The sequence below is a fragment of the Astatotilapia calliptera genome, chromosome 23 (genome assembly GCF_900246225.1).
Source record: "Astatotilapia calliptera chromosome 23, fAstCal1.2, whole genome shotgun sequence".
Lineage (NCBI taxonomy): Eukaryota > Metazoa > Chordata > Actinopteri > Cichliformes > Cichlidae > Astatotilapia > Astatotilapia calliptera.
The window spans coordinates 10379257-10396465 of record NC_039323.1 but is presented as its reverse complement, the minus strand read 5'-3'; the positions used below and the strand labels follow the sequence as shown (position 1 = coordinate 10396465).

The window sequence follows — 17209 nt, the reverse complement described above, 5'->3', positions numbered from 1 at the left end:
TATCTAAATTAAAATCCTGGTTCAGTGCTAATTTTGAAGCTCAGTGAGCTTTAAACTGAAATCCTTATTGGCACTAAATCCAACCTACTGAAGGCAAATCATTTCACTCTCACTACTGAAAACCCCACAGTTCTCTCTTCACCTCAGGTTCAGAGGTGTAAAGGTCCGTTTTTGTTTATTGGTATAAGTTGTATACTTATGAGTAGTGTCCAGTAGAAGGCTCTGTCGCTTAGTTAGCGACAAGCTGCACTTCCAGCTCAGACCGGAAAATCAAAGACTTGTGGTGTACATGTGCCAGAATGCAGCTCTCAATGACAAAGATGAAAGAAACTGCTTCATCCTCAAGACTCTTAGCTAAATAGCTTATTTACTCAAGAGTAAAATGTTCTTTAACCATCTCTGTCACCATTTCCCTCTCATCACTACTTGTTTGGCACTTAGAAAATGACACCCCTGCTACTGGCTTATTTGCTCATCAAACATGCTAAATGTACAGTTGCTGTATTTCCAAGACATTCGCGTGCAACACTCAAAGATTTAAAAAAATGACAACAAGAGATTATTTTCAAATAAAATAACTTTTCAGTAAATTACATTTGATCAACTATAGATTTATATCGCCAGCTGATCAGAGTTTTTTAATCAGATATTGGATCTGTACATGATCTGTTCCTAAAGTTATACTTCTGTTTCATGTTGTTACACATTTTGCAGAACAAATAAATACAGTAATACTTTTGAGTTTCATGTATCTACAGTTTCTCCATGCTTGGATGAGTGCAGCTGGGCAGTAGTTACTGGTTGTGGCTTACTCTGATGAACACGTCAACCCAACATGTGCCAGGCAGATGTGATAGGAGATATACTGTTAGATCCATATATATTTGGACACTAACACAAGTTTTGTTTTTTAATTGTTCACTGAAACATATTCCAATTATAGTTATATGGACATGGATATGATGTGTAGACTCTCAGCTTTCAGTCTTTTTAAAAGAACCAAAAGTAATTGGACAATTGACTCCAGGACTCCCGGTGGGGAATTCCTTTGTTATGGCATTATCAATTAAGCAAATAAAAGGCCTGAAGTTGATTTGATGCGTGGCGCATTTGGAAAATTTTGCTGTGATCAGACAACATGTGGTCAAAGGAGCTCTCCATGCAGGTGAAACAAGCCATCGTTAGGCTGCCAAAACAGAAAAAAACAAAAACAGAAATTGCTACAATATTAGGAGTGGCAAATTCTACGGTTTGGTACACCCTGAGAAAGAAAGAAAGAAAGAAAGAAAGAAAGAAAGAAAGAAAGAAAGAAAGAAAGAAAGAAAGAAAGAAAGAAAGAAAGAAAGAAAGAAAGAAAGAAAGAAAGAAAGCAAGCAAGCAAGCAAGCACTGGTGAACTGAGCAATGCAAAAAGACCTGGACGTCCAAGGAAGGCGACATTGGTGGAAGATCTCAGAATCATTTCCATGGTAGGAGTATCGATATCCAAGTCTACCATAAAGAGAAGACTCAATGAAAGTAAATACAGAGGGTTCACTGCAAGGTGTTGTAACATCGGGTTGCGTTTAGTGGTTGAGAGGAGGCGGCAAAACACTTAGCAGGGTAGCCAAAAAAATACACACTCACGCTGGCGTTGGGAATTCCACAGTGTGTTCTTTAATATACCTTCTCTTCATCAACCATATAAGCCCGGTTGAACGGCTGCAGCTTAACAAACATAGCGCACAGTGTTCGTACAACCCATAATGTTGCAAACAAAGGTGTCTGGAGAGGTAAAACATAAAATCCGTCCCTCCTCATGCACTAGCGTGCAAGCACATGTCCACACAATCACAGAGAGAGAGAGAGAGAGAGAGCAGTGGCACAAACTGATGACACCATCAACCCTCGACTTGGGTGTCTTAATGGGACACCACACCATAGTGGCTGTTACAGTGTAAGTCACTCATAAGCCTCAAGAACAGATAGGATAGATTGGACATAATACAGATGGACACTGACCCAAAGCAACCCAGGAGTTTATGAAAGCAAAGAAGCAGAATATTCTTGAATGACCAAGTCAGTTATCCCAACTGAGCATATCACTTGTTGAAGACTAAACCTTGGACAGAAAGACCCACAAACACACAGGAACTGAAAGCTGCTGCAGTAAAGGCTGGTAGAGCATTAAAAGGAAGAAAGCCAGCGTCTGGTGATGTCCATGAGTTCAAGACTTCAGGCTGTCAGCAAACCTAGCAAAGGGTTTTCAACCAACATTAGAAATGAACCTTTTTTTTTTGGTTATTTAATTTGTCCGATTACTTTGAGCCCTTGAAATGAAGGGATTGTGTTAAAAATCTTTCGTTCCTCAAATTATTATGCAATCTTTTTCTAAAGCTGAGAGTCTGCACTTCATCTGCATCGTTTCATATCAGTTGTTGATTTGAGTAAATGGCCTGTATTTGTATAGCGCTTTACTTAGTCCCTAAGGACCCCAAAGCGCTTTACACTACATTCAGTCATCCACCCATTCAGACACTGGTGATGGCAAGCTACATTGTAGCCACAGCTGCCCTGGGACACACTGACAGGCGAGGCTGGCGGACACTGGTACCACCAGGCCCTCTGACCACCACCAGTAGGTAAGGGATGAAGTGTCTTGCCCAAGGACACAACAACCGAGACTGTCAGAGCCGGGGCTCGAACTGGCAACCTTCCAATTACAAGACAAACTGCCAACTCTTCAGCCGCGATCGCCCCGGGATCGTAGGGAGCACATCTAGTCTTATAAGTGCAACTAATTTGAAGATAAGTTTTAGGACTTTAAAATGTGTTAGGCCAGTTCAAACATGTCTCTTCTTCCAGTGTCTAAGTGTGTCTGTATCACAGTGCAAAGTTGCAGCTAATATTTATCAGTGCAATGTAGTTTTAGTCATAAAGTGTATCTGGCAGTTCTTCTAGGCTTTTAATAGATGGGCAAGTCAGCCTTTTTATCTAGTTTCATTTCTGGTCTGAAAATATCACCCATTAGCACTTTTTCTCTTCCTCTTCGCAAACGCTTTTATAGCTGTATCATATATAAAAGCGAACTGTGGGCTGTGACAACAGGAGCTATCATTACTAGTCCTGTACTGGGCCTATAGAAGTCTCATTATCCACTGAGCATGTGTTGTGTGTTGGATCTGCGCTTCAGCAGACCCGCTAGTTCAGAGACTCATCACTCAAGAAGAAAGCAAAACAACGACGGAACCGGCGGAACACAATATGCTTACAACTGTTTAACCACATTTCCTGGTTATCCAAAGGTCATCTCCCCACACGCATATACGGCTTAACTCTAATGGTTCACCATGTGCAAGCATACGCGAGCCCCTAAATGCCAGGGGGTGGACATCCCTCAGAAGACGAGGAACCCAGACTCTCACATGGGATGTGCCTGCAGTTAAACAGCTGCAGCTAATTACCTCCCCCAGAATCATAGATGTGTAGGCGAGGAACAGACGAATATCTAATCATGCAGTTTAAGTCACGGTTTACATATTTAAAAACAACAATGACAAAATTTAACAATTTATTCTGACATTGTGGAATTTTTAAAATAAAGTATGCAACACGTGCAGGGGAGCCAACACACACTAAACATCACAGTTCACAGTCTCAGCTCCTTGATATTGGTTAAAGTTTAGACTTGAGGTCAGAATCACTCTTTTTTTTTTAAGACCTGAAATGACACAAAATTATGCCAAAAAAATCATCTAAGAATACAATGATTAGTGTTTCTGTGAGAATGTAGAACTTCAGTTTGTCGTGTGTGTTGATGTTTCAGTTCACTCCACAGTTTCTCTTTTTCTGATCATAATCAGCATGTTGTGAAAAACCACACGTGTGCATATCGCACAAACATATTGCAGCTTCACAGCAGATGTGTGTCACTTCTTTTCAGACCTATCACTGGGAACCTATCATGTTCATCCACTGTAACCTGGCAACACTGATATTTGTGCTGACCCTTGATCGTCATGGTAAGTTACATTTTCTGCAGTTTTACTTTACTGAATATAATGATAATATAGCAAATTATGTATGTATATTTCCAGTTTATACAATCCTTGGAGGCCATGAGGCTGTGCCACATAGCAGACCATACATGGTGCTTTTGCAGAGGCACATGTTAGATGGTCAAAGAGCCCACTGTGCTGGCTTCCTTCTGAATGAGGATTTTGTGATGACTGCTGCACACTGCCAAGCCGAGTGAGTTTAAGTAACTTCATGTTCTTCTATGATGTTTTTCTAGACTGATGCACTGAAAATTTAAATGCATGAATAAATAGTCTCTGTAGGTGCACGAGTTCTACATTCTCACAGAAACACTAATCATTGTATTCTTAGATGATTTTTTTGGCATAATTTTGTGTCATTTCAGGTCTTACACTGCCTTACTAGGAGTTCACAATGTGAATAGTAATAGCGAAATACAGCGCATATCTGCAGAACAACCATTTCCACATAAAAACTTCAACCAAACCTCTTTAAAAAATGATGTAATGCTTCTGAAGGTAAGAGTATACCTGCACAGAAAGTACAATATAATGAAAATTGAGTCCCACATTATTATTTTTAGATGCTCCCTTGAATTCGAGTTTGAAAAAAAAGTTCAGTTTACATTTTTAATTTTATTTTATTTGTTTGTTTTTCCTCCAGTTGAGCTCCAAGGCAAAGTTCAGTGAGAATGTGAAGCCTATTCCTCTGGCGAGTCATGATGATGGTACTTTGCCAAAATCATGTATACTCTCTGGCTGGGGATGAACAGACAGGAATAATAAATATTTGTCTCCCACACTCATGGAAACTAGCATAACACTGGTTGACAATAAGGAGTGCACCATGGAAAACTTCTACTGCTCTCAGGGAGACACTGGTCCAAGTGTGGTATGTACATCTTTATAAAATAAAGTGAACTGACTTCGTTCAGTTAACTCACTTTTGAAGCATCACTGCTTCACATGCTGAATATTTACTTCCAGGCAGATGCTGGTGGTCCATTGGTCTGTGAAGATGGAAAGGCATACGGTGTGATATCCAGTGCAGTTACTCCACACTCAGGTGGCCCAGACATCATTAGATTCACTAAAATTCCTGAATCCACTGAAACACAGCATCATGTTTGTATTAGACCTGCTGATTAGTCAGTTAATGTGGAAGTTGCAGAAATGAGAACAATCTAAGAAGTACCACGTCTTAATGCAAAATTAAGAAAAAATCTATAATCTAAAATAAAGCATTGATTCTCAGGTTTACTAACAATTAAATTAATAATCTCTTGTTCCATTACTTTCTACAGTTTTTGGATAGTTCTGGGGCTTTACAACTGATTTCATATCTGCAGACGTCTGAAATCTGAATTTTGTTCAGTGAATTTAATATTATATGTCATTATTGTTCCGTCTTCATATGTATTAAAGAGATTCTTCAATCTAATGAGAAAATAAGATCCTCTAACGTTGTTTTATCTCATATTGTCTAAAAAGAAACCTTTATCTTAATTTTTTTTACTTATTCAATGTATCATTTTTGGCAGGTCAAGTGTACAGCACTTTGTCTTCAGCTGGGAGTTGTTCTGAAAGTGCGATATAAATAAATTCCTTGCTTCAGTCACGTACTTTGCACAATCTGACTCTGTCATTTCTGATCATCTCTGTTGCGACTCAGATTCACACACACACACACACACACACACACACACACACACACACACATAGAGCCCCCAAAAATTTATAATAATCCAAAAGTAATAAAAATAGATGAAAAAGTCCATACAGGTTATGGAAATTCTGTACAGGCTGACATATATGACTCCAGATGGACTAATGAGCACTTCTTTTTGTGCAAAGGCCCTAACCAATTCTGGACATCCAAACTAGGTCCACAATTTGGTCATCCAACCATGAGCCGACATAGACGTCATCTTTATTTCATCGCCTATTAAACTTCTAGTGTTGACATCATTAGGGCCTCCGTGCACGGGCTATTTATAGTCCAAATATGGTCATTGTTCACGTCTTTTCAGTGTCAAACTCCAACTCATTATAGATGTTGATTTTATACTGCTTCTAAAGGCTCTGTAGTCCCGTGTTTCCAGAGGGTGGAGGACAGAAACAGTTATGTGTGAAGGTGTGCAGAGTGCTCAGCAGGCTAACACATAATAAATCAGGTTTGTTTATAAATATCTGTATTCATATATATCATATTGATAACAACAATGTTAATGTTAAAGGAAAATATTTAAATTAAGTGAATGTCTCTATTTAAAAACAAACAAACAAACATAAAACTCATGATGTGATATTATAGTATATAATATATCAGAAATCTGTTCACTATTTTTATTACAAATTATATCAGTAAGGAAGCTGACTAAATATTAACTGATAATTTATGGCAAAGGGGTGGGATTAAATAAGTGTTTACTTCTTCCCACTCCCTTTCAACATGTAAATTAATCAGAACGGGTTGTTTTTTTTGGGGGGTTTTTTTGTATGTAATTTGTATAGTATTTTTTTCTCTCTTCTTTTCTTTTCTAAATGTACTTTTATATTGTTCACATGTTGAAATAAATTACCAACGAATCAATCAATGTTTGTAAATAAACAAATGTATTAATCATGTACATTTCCTGCACCTGTCATAGATGTCCACATGACGTCCAAAAATATTACTCAGTCCAAAGTTCAAGTTTTGAGACCAACAGACTCAAGACAGACATGATCTGCACGTCTACCCGACGTCCAGTGTTTAGTGGGAATGTAATATTTTTACAAATATCTACAGAAAACCAGGTTTTCTGTAAAACTGCTGTGATAAACAGTGGATCAGTGTAACAAAGGCTTCCTGGTGTTATGCTCTTCAGTGCAGGGATGTTTGCAGAGGTGCTTCACTGAAGCTGGCTCGAGTACACTAGTGACATGCAAGAGAAGATAAGGAACCACAAAGAGAAATTATATCAGAGGTCGAGGGTTTATCGTAGTCAGCAGCAGCTGGGTGCACTCTAATCAAAAGGTTCCCATGCTCTCTTCGTGGCAGTATAGCAAGTCAAAACTGTATCTGCTAAAAATGCTAAGTCTCATTGTTTTTTCTACATTGACATAAGCATTCTGAAATCAGCTGAGTTTGTTGCTTTTAGTAAAGATTTCAATATAATAACAACAAAATGATTAAAAGGCTTGTTCACTGTGTGACGTGGTTAACTGTCAATACGTTGGCTGAGCTGAGCACCATAAGTTATCTAAGTTATCTCTCTACACCACAGGAATGTTGAAGACATTGCTGTTTACTGCAGACACTGGGCGAGTTAACATGTACAGACATTCTGTACTTAAGAAAAAGTACAGATACTAGTGTTAAAAAATACTACAGTAAAAGTAGAAGTACTTTGTTCACGTAAAAGGGAAAAAGTACAGAGTCTGTGAAGGTTCTCAGTCATCCAGCTCATTGTAGTCTAAGGAGCTTGGAAAGAAAAGCATCTGGACTTCTTTAAGTTGCTTGAAGACATTTCACCCCTCGTCCTCTCATCCGAGAAGCTTCCTCAGTTCTTCAGCTAGAACTGAAGAACTGAGGAAGCTTCTCAATGAGAGGTGAAATGTCTTCAAGCAACTTAAAGAAGTCCAGACGCTTTTCTTTCCAAGCTCCAGCATAGAGGTTCTCGCTTTTCTCTTTTCTGACCTCTGCAAACTACATTGATCCTTGACACAGGTTTTCCCTTCTTTCTCCTGTCCTTTGCCTACTCTCTGCATTACTGCACGCTCTCTTCTCTGTTGGCCGTCAGTGGTAATGCAGACTCTCTCTCTCTCTCCTGTATTTGCAATTCTCAGTCTTATTGCTGTCTCTGCCTTATTGAAGATTTAAAATTCAAGAAGATTTCATTGTGATTTCTCAAAGTATCTACAGAAACACACAGGCTGAAACAAAATATTCTTGATTGATTATTGTATTCTGTAGTGTAATAATCAGTAAAAAAAAATAAAAAAAAATAAAAAAAGAAGAATACAGTAATAAAAACCCTAAAATGAGTATAAATAACAATCAAACCGCAAATTGTCCGAGACACTCGGCAAACACAGGTGTAAACAATCACAGTCATTCAGCCAGCAGCAGTCCTCACAGTCACTGAGAGGGACACATTATTTCCATTAATTGTTATTATTAGATGTTCTGGCCTTTTGTGGGCTTGAAGCTTAATACAGGCTCTCCTTTTTTCTCCTGACCTTTGTTTATAATCATCATCATCATCCTGAGTATTTAAGTCCTGAGTTTCCTCCAGTTCATCGTCTTTGTCATTTTTGATTCTGTTTGTCTGTTTCCAGTTCAGTTCGGTCCCGTCACGTGCATCAAGATCTTCCTGAATTTCTTTGTACTTGTTTATGAGGTGTGATTTACTCTCTTTGTTTTTACATGTAAACTGTTTTTCTGGTCGCTATAGAGAAAGGTGCTCATGACAGCACACGTTAGTTGGAATCCCACAAGAGTCAAAATATTATCAAAATAAATTAAGGCTTGAATTTGTCAGATGGTGATGCTTTATTGAATCCTGGAATTTAAACTGAATTTAAATTCATTTTAACATTTTATTGTTTAAAATGAAATTTAATTTACCATAAAAACAATTTGGTGCAAACTCAATGGACTTAGGAGTGACGTTAATGAGTTCACAGGATCATATTTTTAGACATTTTTCATGTAAAATAGTAAGGCGATATTTACCTTCCTTAAGAATGTGGTTCAAAGCCACATCACTGAGCATGCGTATGCAAATAGCACAAATATATAGGAAACATTTCAGGGTGAAAATGATCAGAGATTATTATTTCTCTTCAGTATCTCAGCTGAACTCTCGACTGTGATCGCACCATGATTATTTACTATAAACTGACATTACTGACACTGGTACTGAGCTTTCATCAACAAGGTAAAGATCTTTACATATTTTACGCACACATTTGATTTTGTATGTATATACTTTATTTCACTTTTGTCTCAGGCCATGCGATCATTGGAGGTCACGAGGCTGTGCCTCACAGCAGACCTTACATGGTGCTTTTGCAGATGAACAGCGCAGGTGGTCAAAGAGCCCACTGTGCTGGCTTCCTTCTCAATGAGGATTTTGTGATGACTGCTGCACACTGCCAAGCCGAGTGAGTTTAAGTAACTTCATATTTTTCTATGATGTTTTTTTAGACTGATGCACTGAAAGTTTAAATACATGAATAAATAGTCTCTGTAGGTGCACGAGTTCTACATTCTCACAGAAACACTAATCATTGTATTCTTAGATGATTATTTCACATAATTTTGTGTCATTTCAGGTCTTACACTGCCTTACTAGGAGTTCACAATGTGAATAGTAATAGCGAAATACAGCGCATATCTGTGGAACAACCATTTCCACATAAAAACTTCAACCAAACCTCTTTAAAAAATGATGTAATGCTTCTGAAGGTAAGAGTATCCCTGCACAGAAAGTACAATATAATGAAAATATTGAGTCCCACATTATTATTTTTAAATGCTCCCTTGAATTCGAGTTTGAAAAAAAAAGTTCAGTTTACATTTTTAATTTTATTTTATTTGTTTGTTTTTTCCTCCAGTTGAGCTCCAAGGCAAAGTTCAGTGAGAATGTGAAGCCTATTCCTCTGGCGAGTCATGATGATGGTACTTTGCCAAAATCATGTATACTCTCTGGCTGGGGACGAACAGACAAGAATAATAAATATATGTCTCCCACACTTATGGAAACTAGCATAACACTGATTGACAATAAGAAGTGCGCCATGGAAAACTTCTACTGCTCTCAGGGAGACACTGCTCCAAGTGTGGTATGTACATCTTTATAAAATAAAGTGAACTGACTTCGTTCAGTTAACTCACTTTTGAAGCATCACTGCTTCACATGCTGAATATTTACTTCCAGGGAGATGCTGGTGGTCCATTGGTCTGTGAAGATGGAAAGGCATACGGTGTGATATCCAGTGCAGTTACTCCACACTCAGGTGGCCCAGACATCATTGGATTCACTAAAATTCCTGAATCCACTGAAACACAGCATCATGTTTGTATTAGACCTGCTGATTAGTCAGTTAATGTGGAAGTTGCAGAAATGAGAACAATCTAAGAAGTACCACGTCTTAATGCAAAATTAAGAAAAAATCTATAATCTAAAATAAAGCATTGATTCTCAGGTTTACTAACAATTAAATTAATAATCTCTTGTTCCATTACTTTCTACAGTTTTTGGATAGTTCTGGGGCTTTGTTTTTTAAATGTTACCTTTACAACTGATTTCATATCTGCAGACGTCTGAAATCTGAATTTTGTTCAGTAGATTTAATATTATATGTCATTATTGTTCCGTCTTCATATGTATTAAAGAGATTCTTCAATCTAATGAGAAAATAAGATCCTCTAACGTTGTTTTATCTCATATTGTCTAAAAAGAAACCTTTATCTTAATTTTTTTTACTTATTCAATGTATCATTTTTGGCAGGTCAAGTGTACAGCACTTTGTCTTCAGCTGGGAGTTGTTCTGAAAGTGCGATATAAATAAATTCCTTGCTTCAGTCACGTACTTTGCACAATCTGACTCTGTCATTTCTGATCATCTCTGTTGCGACTCAGATTCACACACACACACACACACACACACACACACACACACACACACACACACACACACACACACACACACACACATAGAGCCCCCAAAAATTTATAATAATCCAAAAGTAATAAAAATAGATGAAAAAGTCCATACAGGTTATGGAAATTCTGTACAGGCTGACATATATGACTCCAGATGGACTAATGAGCACTTCTTTTTGTGCAAAGGCCCTAACCAATTCTGGACATCCAAACTAGGTCCACAATTTGGTCATCCAACCATGAGCCGACATAGACGTCATCTTTATTTCATCGCCTATTAAACTTCTAGTGTTGACATCATTAGGGCCTCCGTGCACGGGCTATTTATAGTCCAAATATGGTCATTGTTCACGTCTTTTCAGTGTCAAACTCCAACTCATTATAGATGTTGATTTTATACTGCTTCTAGAGGCTCTGTAGTCCCGTGTTTCCAGAGGGTGGAGGACAGAAACAGATATGTGTGAAGGTGTGCAGAGTGCTCAGCAGGCTAACACATAATAAATCAGGTTTGTTTATAAATATCTGTATTCATATATATCATATTTATAACAACAATGTTAATGTTAAAGGAAAATATTTAAATTAAGTGAATGTCTCTATTTAAAACAAACAAACAAACAAAAACTCATGATGTGATATTATAGTATATAATATATCAGTAATCTGTTCACTATTTTTATTACAAATTATATCAGTAAGGAAGCTGACTAAATATTAACTGATAATTTATGGCAAAGGGGTGGGATTAAATAAGTGTTTACTTCTTCCCACTCCCTTTCAACATGTAAATTAATCAGAACGGGTGTTTTTTTTGGGGGGTTTTTGTATGTAATTTGTATAGTATTTTTTTCTCTCTTCTTTTCTTTTCTAAATGTACTTGTATATTGTTCACATGTTGAAATAAATTACCAACAATCAATCAATGTTTGTAAATAAACAAATGTATTAATCATGTACATTTCCTGCACCTGTCATAGATGTCCACATGACGTCCAAAAATATTACTCAGTCCAAATTTCAAGTTTTGAGACCAACAGACTCAAGACAGACATGATCTGCACGTCTACCCGACGTCCAGTGTTTAGTGGGAATGTAATATTTTTACAAATATCTACAGAAAACCTGGTTTTCTGTAAAACTGCTGTGATAAACAGTGGATCAGTGTAACAAAGGCTTCCTGGTGTTATGCTCTTCAGTGCAGGGATGTTTGCAGAGGTGCTTCACTGAAGCTGGCTCGAGTACACTAGTGACATGCAAGAGAAGATAAGGAACCACAAAGAGAAATTATATCAGAGAGGTCGAGGGTTTATCGTAGTCAGCAGCAGCTGGGTGCACTCTAATCAAAAGGTTCCCATGCTCTCTTCGTGGCAGTATAGCAAGTCAAAACTGTATCTGCTAAAAATGCTAAGTCTCATTGTTTTTTCTACATTGACATAAGCATTCTGAAATCAGCTGAGTTTGTTGCTTTTAGTAAAGATTTCAATATAATAACAACAAAATGATTAAAAGGCTTGTTCACTGTGTGACGTGGTTAACTGTCAATACGTTGGCTGAGCTGAGCACCATAAGTTATCTAAGTTATCTCTCTACACCACAGGAATGTTGAAGACATTGCTGTTTACTGCAGACACTGGGCGAGTTAACATGTACAGACATTCTGTACTTAAGAAAAAGTACAGATACTAGTGTTAAAAAATACTACAGTAAAAGTAGAAGTACTTTGTTCACGTAAAAGGGAAAAAGTACAGAGTCTGTGAAGGTTCTCAGTCATCCAGCTCATTGTAGTCTAAGGAGCTTGGAAAGAAAAGCATCTGGACTTCTTTAAGTTGCTTGAAGACATTTCACCCCTCGTCCTCTCATCCGAGAAGCTTCCTCAGTTCTTCAGCTAGAACTGAAGAACTGAGGAAGCTTCTCAATGAGAGGTGAAATGTCTTCAAGCAACTTAAAGAAGTCCAGACGCTTTTCTTTCCAAGCTCCAGCATAGAGGTTCTCGCTTTTCTCTTTTCTGACCTCTGCAAACTACATTGATCCTTGACACAGGTTTTCCCTTCTTTCTCCTGTCCTTTGCCTACTCTCTGCATTACTGCACGCTCTCTTCTCTGTTGGCCGTCAGTGGTAATGCAGACTCTCTCTCTCTCCTGTATTTGCAATTCTCAGTCTTATTGCTGTCTCTGCCTTATTGAAGATTTAAAATTCAAGAAGATTTCATTGTGATTTCTCAAAGTATCTACAGAAACACACAGGCTGAAACAAAATATTCTTGATTGATTATTGTATTCTGTAGTGTAATAATCAGTAAAAAAAAATAAAAAAAAATAAAAAAAGAAGAATACAGTAATAAAAACCCTAAAATGAGTATAAATAACAATCAAACCGCAAATTGTCCGAGACACTCGGCAAACACAGGTGTAAACAATCACAGTCATTCAGCCAGCAGCAGTCCTCACAGTCACTGAGAGGGACACATTATTTCCATTAATTGTTATTATTAGATGTTCTGGCCTTTTGTGGGCTTGAAGCTTAATACAGGCTCTCCTTTTTTCTCCTGACCTTTGTTTATAATCATCATCATCATCCTGAGTATTTAAGTCCTGAGTTTCCTCCAGTTCATCGTCTTTGTCATTTTTGATTCTGTTTGTCTGTTTCCAGTTCAGTTCGGTCCCGTCACGTGCATCAAGATCTTCCTGAATTTCTTTGTACTTGTTTATGAGGTGTGATTTACTCTCTTTGTTTTTACATGTAAACTGTTTTTCTGGTCGCTATAGAGAAAGGTGCTCATGACAGCACACGTTAGTTGGAATCCCGCAAGAGTCAAAATATTATCAAAATAAATTAAGGCTTGAATTTGTCAGATGGTGATGCTTTATTGAATCCTGGAATTTAAACTGAATTTAAATTCATTTTAACATTTTATTGTTTAAAATGAAATTTAATTTACCATAAAAACAATTTGGTGCAAACTCAATGGACTTAGGAGTGACGTTAATGAGTTCACAGGATCATATTTTTAGACATTTTTCATGTAAAATAGTAAGGCGATATTTACCTTCCTTAAGAATGTGGTTCAAAGCCACATCACTGAGCATGCGTATGCAAATAGCACAAATATATAGGAAACATTTCAGGGTGAAAATGATCAGAGATTATTATTTCTCTTCAGTATCTCAGCTGAACTCTCGACTGTGATCGCACCATGATTATTTACTATAAACTGACATTACTGACACTGGTACTGAGCTTTCATCAACAAGGTAAAGATCTTTACATATTTTACGCACACATTTGATTTTGTATGTATATACTTTATTTCACTTTTGTCTCAGGCCATGCGATCATTGGAGGTCACGAGGCTGTGCCTCACAGCAGACCTTACATGGTGCTTTTGCAGATGAACAGCGCAGGTGGTCAAAGAGCCCACTGTGCTGGCTTCCTTCTCAATGAGGATTTTGTGATGACTGCTGCACACTGCCAAGCCGAGTGAGTTTAAGTAACTTCATATTTTTCTATGATGTTTTTTTAGACTGATGCACTGAAAGTTTAAATACATGAATAAATAGTCTCTGTAGGTGCACGAGTTCTACATTCTCACAGAAACACTAATCATTGTATTCTTAGATGATTATTTCACATAATTTTGTGTCATTTCAGGTCTTACACTGCCTTACTAGGAGTTCACAATGTGAATAGTAATAGCGAAATACAGCGCATATCTGTGGAACAACCATTTCCACATAAAAACTTCAACCAAACCTCTTTAAAAAATGATGTAATGCTTCTGAAGGTAAGAGTATCCCTGCACAGAAAGTACAATATAATGAAAATATTGAGTCCCACATTATTATTTTTAAATGCTCCCTTGAATTCGAGTTTGAAAAAAAAAAGTTCAGTTTACATTTTTAATTTTATTTTATTTGTTTGTTTTTTCCTCCAGTTGAGCTCCAAGGCAAAGTTCAGTGAGAATGTGAAGCCTATTCCTCTGGCGAGTCATGATGATGGTACTTTGCCAAAATCATGTATACTCTCTGGCTGGGGACGAACAGACAAGAATAATAAATACAGTTGTGGTCAAAAGTTTACATACACTTGTAAAGAATATAATATAATGGCTCTACCGAGTGTCCCGTTATTTCTAAAACTCTAATTTTTCTCTGATAGAGTGATTGGAACAGATACTTCTTTGTCACAAAAAACATTCATGAAGTTTGGTTCTTTTATGACTTTATTATGGGTTAACAGAAAAAAGTGATCACATCTGCTGGGTCAAAAATATACATACAGCAGTGCTAATATTTGGTTACATGTCCCTTAGCCATTTTCACTTCAATTAGGCGCTTTTGGTAGCCATCCACAAGCTTCTGGTTGGATCTTTGACCACTCCTCTTGACAGAATTAGTGCAGTTCAGTTAAATTTGATGGCTTTCTGACATGGACTTGTTTCTTCAGCATTGTCCACATGTTTTCAATGGGGTTTAAGTCAGGACTTTGGGAAGGCCATTCTAAAACCCTTATTCTAGCCTGACTTAGCCATTCCTTTACCACTTTTGATGTGTGTTTGGGATCATTGTCCTGTTGGAACACCCAACTGTGCCCAAGACCCAACCTTCGTGCTGATGATTTTAGGTTATGTTGAAGAATGTGAAGGTAATGCTCCTTCTTCATTATCCCATTTACTCTCTGTAAAGCACCAGTTCCATTGGCAGCAAAACAGCCCCACAGCATAATACTCCCACCACCATGCTTGATTGTAGGCATGGTGTTCTTGGGGTTAAAGGCCTCACCTTTTCTCCTCCAAACATATCGCTGGGCATTGTGGCCAAAAAGCTCGATTTTTGTTTCGTCTGACCACAGAACTTTCCTCCAGAAGGTCTTATCTTTGTCCATGTGATCAGCAGCAAACTTCAGTCGAACCTTAAGGTGCCGCTTTTGGAACTAGGGCTTCCTTCTTGCACGGCAGCCTCTCAGTCCATGGAGATGCAAAACACGTATGACTGTGGACAATGACACCTGTGTTCCAGCAGCTTCTAATTCTTGGCAGATCTGCTTTTTGGTGATTCTTGGTTGACTCTTCACCCTCCTGACCAATTTTCTCTCAGCAGCAGGTGATAGCTTGCGTTTTCTTCCTGATCTTGGCAGTGACGAAATAGTGCCATGCACTTTATACTTACAAACAATTGTTTGCACTGTTGCCCTTGGGACATGCAGCTGCTTTGAAATGGCCCCAAGTGACTTTCCTGACTTGTTCAAGTTAATAATTCGCTTTTTCAGATCCATGCTAAGCTCCTTTGACTTTCCCATTGTAGCGTTTGTGGGCGTTTGTATCCAATGAGCCCTATTTAACTGGCCTAAGAGAAGTCAGCAGCTGTAGTCACTCATAATCACTCACAAGAAGTTAAGAGGCCATGCTATGAAGCTCAGTTCACTGACAACTTTGTAAGTCACCAAAATTGCTAATTCATGTTGCTGTATGTATATTTTTGACCCAGCAAATGTGATCACTTTTTTCTGTTAACCCATAATAAAGTCATTAAAGAACCAAACTTCATGAATGTTTTTTGTGACAAAGAAGTATCTGTTCCAATCACTCTATCAGAGAAAAATCAGAGTTTTAGAAATAACGGGACACTCGGTAGAGCCATTATATTATATTCTTTACAAGTGTATGTAAACTTTTGACCACAACTGTATATGTCTCCCACACTTATGGAAACTAGCATAACACTGATTGACAATAAGAAGTGCGCCATGGAAAACTTCTACTGCTCTCAGGGAGACACTGCTCCAAGTGTGGTATGTACATCTTTATAAAATAAAGTGAACTGACTTCGTTCAGTTAACTCACTTTTGAAGCATCACTGCTTCACATGCTGAATATTTACTTCCAGGGAGATGCTGGTGGTCCATTGGTCTGTGAAGATGGAAAGGCATACGGTGTGATATCCAGTGCAGTTACTCCACACTCAGGTGGCCCAGACATCATTAGATTCACTAAAATTCCTGAATCCACTGAAACACAGCATCATGTTTGTATTAGACCTGCTGATTAGTCAGTTAATGTGGAAGTTGCAGAAATGAGAACAATCTAAGAAGTACCACGTCTTAATGCAAAATTAAGAAAAAATCTATAATCTAAAATAAAGCATTGATTCTCAGGTTTACTAACAATTAAATTAATAATCTCTTGCTGCATTACTTTTTTGGATAGTTCTGGGGCTTTACAACTGATTTCATATCTGCAGACGTCTGAAATCTGAATTTTGTTCAGTGAATTTAATATTTTATGTCATTATTGTTCCGTCTTCATATGTTTTAAAGAGATTCTTCAATCTAATGAGAAAATAAGATCCTCTAATGTTGTTTTATCTCATATTTTCTAAAAATAAACCTTTCGTACCTGTTTATACATTTCTCTGTTCAGCATTAATTAGAATCATTTGTATAATGACTTCTTTGTGACTGTTTGTATTTACTTTTTCAATTTAAATTGAACAGAGTCTAAAGAATAATGGAAAATGTTCACTTTTTTATAACACACCATTAA

At 37.5% G+C, this 17209-nt stretch overlaps 2 protein-coding genes and 1 pseudogene across 2 annotated transcripts; all 3 read left to right on the top strand.

Annotated features, from left to right (window-relative positions):
- The first annotated feature begins 1878 nt into the window (after window positions 1–1878).
- On the top strand, window positions 1879–5637 carry LOC113016530 (granzyme G-like; annotated as a pseudogene).
- Window positions 5638–8861: 3224 nt separating this feature from the next.
- LOC113016531 (granzyme G-like) lies at window positions 8862–10597 on the top strand. The gene is made up of 5 exons (XM_026159424.1): window positions 8862–8940; window positions 9013–9166; window positions 9338–9470; window positions 9620–9847; window positions 9943–10597. The coding sequence occupies exons 1-5, from the start codon at window positions 8883–8885 to the stop codon at window positions 10102–10104; spliced, it is 735 nt and encodes a 244-aa protein (XP_026015209.1). The 5' UTR covers window positions 8862–8882; the 3' UTR covers window positions 10105–10597.
- Window positions 10598–13843: 3246 nt separating this feature from the next.
- LOC113016906 (granzyme G-like) lies at window positions 13844–16834 on the top strand. Its single transcript, XM_026160075.1, has 6 exons — window positions 13844–13922; window positions 13995–14148; window positions 14320–14452; window positions 14603–14720; window positions 16349–16458; window positions 16554–16834. Exons 1-6 carry the CDS (start codon window positions 13865–13867, stop codon window positions 16713–16715), a joined length of 735 nt encoding a protein of 244 aa, XP_026015860.1. The 5' UTR covers window positions 13844–13864; the 3' UTR covers window positions 16716–16834.
- The last annotated feature ends 375 nt before the right edge of the window (window positions 16835–17209 follow it).

Bases quoted from the DNA above. Each gene is read 5' to 3' on its own strand.
- LOC113016531 (XM_026159424.1), top strand. From the start codon at position 8,883: ATGATTATTTACTATAAACTGACATTACTGACACTGGTACTGAGCTTT. The intron at 9,471-9,619 runs GTAAGAGTATCC...TTTTTCCTCCAG, and splicing joins ATGATGTAATGCTTCTGAAG to TTGAGCTCCAAGGCAAAGTT. The intron at 9,848-9,942 runs GTATGTACATCT...ATTTACTTCCAG, and splicing joins GAGACACTGCTCCAAGTGTG to GGAGATGCTGGTGGTCCATT.
- LOC113016906 (XM_026160075.1), top strand. From the start codon at position 13,865: ATGATTATTTACTATAAACTGACATTACTGACACTGGTACTGAGCTTT. The intron at 14,149-14,319 runs GTGAGTTTAAGT...GTGTCATTTCAG, and splicing joins GCTGCACACTGCCAAGCCGA to GTCTTACACTGCCTTACTAG. The intron at 14,721-16,348 runs ATAAATACAGTT...ACTTTTGACCAC, and splicing joins GGGACGAACAGACAAGAATA to AACTGTATATGTCTCCCACA.